This window comes from Marmota marmota, unplaced genomic scaffold, assembly GCF_001458135.2.
Source record: "Marmota marmota marmota unplaced genomic scaffold, marMar, whole genome shotgun sequence".
Taxonomy (NCBI): domain Eukaryota; kingdom Metazoa; phylum Chordata; class Mammalia; order Rodentia; family Sciuridae; genus Marmota; species Marmota marmota.
The window spans coordinates 1429091-1433066 of record NW_025999853.1 but is presented as its reverse complement, the minus strand read 5'-3'; the positions used below and the strand labels follow the sequence as shown (position 1 = coordinate 1433066).

General features: G+C 56.5%; 2 protein-coding genes across 2 annotated transcripts in view; one reads left to right on the top strand and one right to left on the bottom strand.

Annotated features, from left to right (window-relative positions):
- LOC107139887 (thiosulfate sulfurtransferase) overlaps positions 1–472 on the bottom strand; it is a 7225-nt gene extending 6753 nt beyond the window's left edge. The window contains exon 1 of the mRNA XM_048801840.1: positions 455–472. The gene's annotated coding sequence lies outside the window, so the exon portion shown is untranslated. The remainder of the gene's footprint in view (positions 1–454) is intronic.
- Mpst (mercaptopyruvate sulfurtransferase) overlaps positions 104–3976 on the top strand; it is a 6954-nt gene continuing 3081 nt past the window's right edge. Inside the window, exon 1 of the mRNA XM_015482569.2 lies at positions 104–174. Coding sequence (XP_015338055.1) covers positions 104–174 — 71 coding nt within the window. The remainder of the gene's footprint in view (positions 175–3976) is intronic.

Here is a 3976-nt window from a genome sequence, read left to right as displayed (position 1 = left end):
CGAGTGGCCAGGGCGGTGGGCTGTGTCCGAGTCTCCTCCCTTTGGCCCATCGCAGGTTGGTGGCGGAAGGAGGGGACCTAGGCGTGTGCGGGGAGGGGGCGCCATGGCAGAGGCAGGGAGCCGGGAGCCCGAGACCCGGGTAACTGCTGCCCGCCGCGTCGCGACGGCCGGTCGGTAGCGGGAGGGCTCTCCTTGGGGTGCGCGGCGCGGGACTTCCCGCGCGGCCCTAGCGGAGGAGGGGGCGCCGTCTGGGAGCGAAGGGTGGCCAGGGCGCACTTAATTCGCCCTAAGGGGCTCTGTCCAGGGCTGCTTGGGGTCGCCTGCAGGGTGGGGTTGGGGCGAATGGTGGAGGAAAGTCGCCGATAGGTTTGGTGTGACCTGGTGCCACTTGGGGAAGGAGGGCAGGAGGAGGACCCTTAAAGCCATTCAGAGAGGCCGGGGGAGACCCACTGACCCAGAGGCCCCCAGGAGAACTGGCAGAGGACTTGCCAGAGTGAAATGAAAGTAAACAGTCGGGGCCTGCGGCCACCCGGGTGGCCTCGCTGCCTGCTCCTAGGGTGTCACTCAGTTCCTCCAACAGTCCTGCCTAGCAGGACAGGGACTTCTTCACAAGGGAGGCCGAGGAGTTGAGAGGGACCTAGTCCCAGCTCGCTCATTGCTGAAGTCACCGCTTTTTAAAATATTACATTTGTTTTTAATCGAACCTAGTTAATTCTAAATTTATAAAAGTTGAATTTTAACAGTGGTTGTTTAATAACCAGTTGGCAAAAATCCCTGAAATTTAGCCTTGGCTCTGTCTGGCAAACTGGGAGGAGGCCAATGTTATGGGCTGTTCCTAGCCCTAGAGTGTTTTCCTCAGGACCTCCTCCCCGCTTTTTAAAAATTGTCCGGACCTAATTTCCCACAGCCTCTTGCAAAAATTCAAATTTTGATAAGCATTTAATCAGGGAATCCTCTCTGCCTTGGGCTTAATGGTGGTGAGGGAGGTACCAGCGGTGGCCAGGGGACCCCTGAGTGCCCACCTAGATGGGATTGGCAGAGCCCACACTTGACTTAGTGTGCACCCCTGAGATGGGCCTGGGGCTACCCTGTATATCCTGGGGTTAGTCACCCCCCAGGTCCCCTTACAATGATCTTGGCCCACTGTACACACAGGGACCGCATCCCTTCTCCTGGTCCCCGCCCTTCAGGAACACCACTGCCTGCCCTTTCAGACCCTCCCCCATAGCCCCAAATCCTTTGTGAGAACTGCCTGTCAATCAAGCAGAGGGTGCAGGATAGGATGACAGACCTCTGAAGTCCCACCCAATCCTAAAATTCTTGTGTGTGGGGGGGAGGGGGGTATTTATTTATTTATTTATTTTTGGTACTAAGTATTAAACCCAGGGGCACTTAACCTTTTAGCTATATCTTGAGTCCTAAAAATTTTGACACAGTATCTCCCTAAGTTTCTGAGGGTCTCACAAGTTGCTGAGGCTGGCCTCCTTCCTCAGCCTCCTGAGTGGCTGAGATTACAGGCATGCACCACTGCCCCAGGTCAAGTTCTAAAATTCTAAGATTCTCGATTTGCTGCCATGGGTTCAGGTTCAAGGCCACCTGAGAGAAAACTGGAAGAAATAATGAGATTTCATTAGGCCGTTTTTAATGATTATTAAAACCCCATGGTTAGTGTATGACGGTGGCTCTTTTCTGTTTATTATTTAAGCTTCTCTGTAAGAGTGGAGGTTGGCTGCCCCCGTGCATGGCCCAGATGTGCCCACCATCACACAAGCAGTTAGGCAGTAGTGTGGTCTTTGCACTGACTCTGGGGGTGGGGCTCTCTGACTCCCAAACCATGGTGCTTTTCACTCTTATTGAATCTTTGGGGAGAAAAAAGCAAGGGTCCCCCAAGGATGATGGGGCTCCAGGAGCTTGTATGGTTCGCAAGTGAGACCAGCAGCACCCCAGTATTATGTAACTGTGGCACATCCCGTGGGTACTGGGATCACCCTTTAACCAAAGCCCCTGGCACCCTCCTTATCCCCAAAGTCAAGTGGAAGGTCCCCTTTTGGACGGCCACTTCCTCCAGGAAGCCTCCCGCCCCCGACCGAGGTAGCCGTCCTCCTGTCCGCATTGAGCTCCAGGCTGTCCTCAGTTGCTAGAGAAGGCTGCAGCCTGTCTCTCCCCTGGGCCTGGCCAAGTCAGGAGTTGCTCGGAATCCAGCACAGGGCCTGACCCTGTGGGTGAAGTCGGTTCCTGACAGCCAGCTGTGATGAGACTGGGGTGGGGGCACTCACAGGCTCTGGTCACCGTGACACCTGGGGCTGGAGAAGAAGCCTAGCCTCAGGATTGAATTCTGGTTTCTGATCCTGAGGCTGCCCCGGGTCAGCTCTGTGACCCAGGGCGGTGCACTTAATCCTCAGCTGCCGGTTGGCTCACTCAGAAGACAGGACTTCTGCCACCACTGAGGCTGTGGCCCTAGCATGTGGTCTAGCCTCCAGGGACATTCCATGAGCACTGCTCTCTACCTGCTTCGTGTCACTGATAGGACTACCTTGTGTGGATGTAAGGTCTGGGCCCTGCCTAGGGTCCACCTGAGAGGGCCACATGCCCAGCCACCTCCCTGGTAGGGCCCTGCCTCTGCCTGGCAGGAGGGGCCCTTTTCTGTAACCTGCACGGAAGCCCTCAATGGAGCAGGGCACCAGCCATCATAAATGGACTTGAAGTATTTGGGGAGCCTGCCCTGGAATGTAGGGACTGCCAAGTCCCTGGGCTAGTGAGCTGATTCCCTGACAGCCCTGTCCTGCAAAGGGGCTGTCACTGTCGGTGCTGCTAAAGAAAGGCCAGAGAGAAAACAGGCTGGGCACAAACTGGCCTTCCTGAACTCCCAGAGCCAGCCCCAGGCTGGGCAGTCGGTCTGGACCAGGCTGCCTAAGGTGGAGCCTGTTGCCACCAGGACACTTTAGTGCCCTTCTGTGAACCTCTATCTCCCCTTCTGTGAAATGGTGACAATATCAAACCTCTAAGGTCCCTCGATGGACAAGTAATTGACAGTCTGCTGTGTCTGGGGCTTTTCTGGGGTATTGTGAGCAGTAAGTGATACCGGGCAGACAGTGACTCCCGGCTCCCCATTCCTCTTGGGCATCTTACTGAAATGCCTGGTGAGCCAGTGAAGGCGTTCCAGCAGGGCTTGCCAGGTGGGAAAGGAGGCAGAGGTGACTCTAAGGGAGGGGCTGAGACTTTGGCCTTGATTGCTTTAAAGTGTCAGTGAGCCTTCCTGCCCCTGCTCCCACCCCTCTAAGGGCCTGCCTAGCGAGCTGCACAGAGGGGTCTGCCTGACCCTCTCCTGGGGTTCCTGGTCATCCGGTCACTTGGAGCTGTGTACACATCCAAGGCCCCGCAGAGGGAGGCCCAGGGTGACCAGTCTGCTTGGGCTCCCCCCAGTGCCGTCTGCATTCCTGGACTCTGCCCTGAGTGGTGTGGGCCACTGGGGCCATGAGCTGGCTGTCACACTGGAGGGAATTTCCTTCACCATGTTGCAGGCTGGTCCCTGGGTGGGGACTAGCTGGGTGGGGCAGCCAGAGGAGAGGGCGTCCTTTTTGCTCTGGGAGACTCTGCTGCCCGCTGCTCCAGGCTCCGCCCTCTGGGTTTAATCTCTGTGTAGAGCGGGGTGCAGGCATCTGAGAAGACCCCCGTCCCCCTGCCAGGACCTGGGCCACCTCTCCCCATCTTCCCAGGCCCCAGATGGCATCTCAGTAGCAAAACACAGGCCATGTCAGTCATTCTTAGGGAAACCTTGGAAGTGACCTTGTCTGTTTCTTTCTCCGGAAACAAAACCAGAGAGAGGCACTGCCTTCCCAAGACGCATTTACAAGAGAGCCTGGGCCAGGTCCGGGGCTCCTGGCTCCGAATGCATTCATCTTTTGCCTGACTTCACCCTCCCTTCAACTTCCCTCTGGTGCTGAATCAGTTCCCAAGTTCACAGGGACAGAGAGGC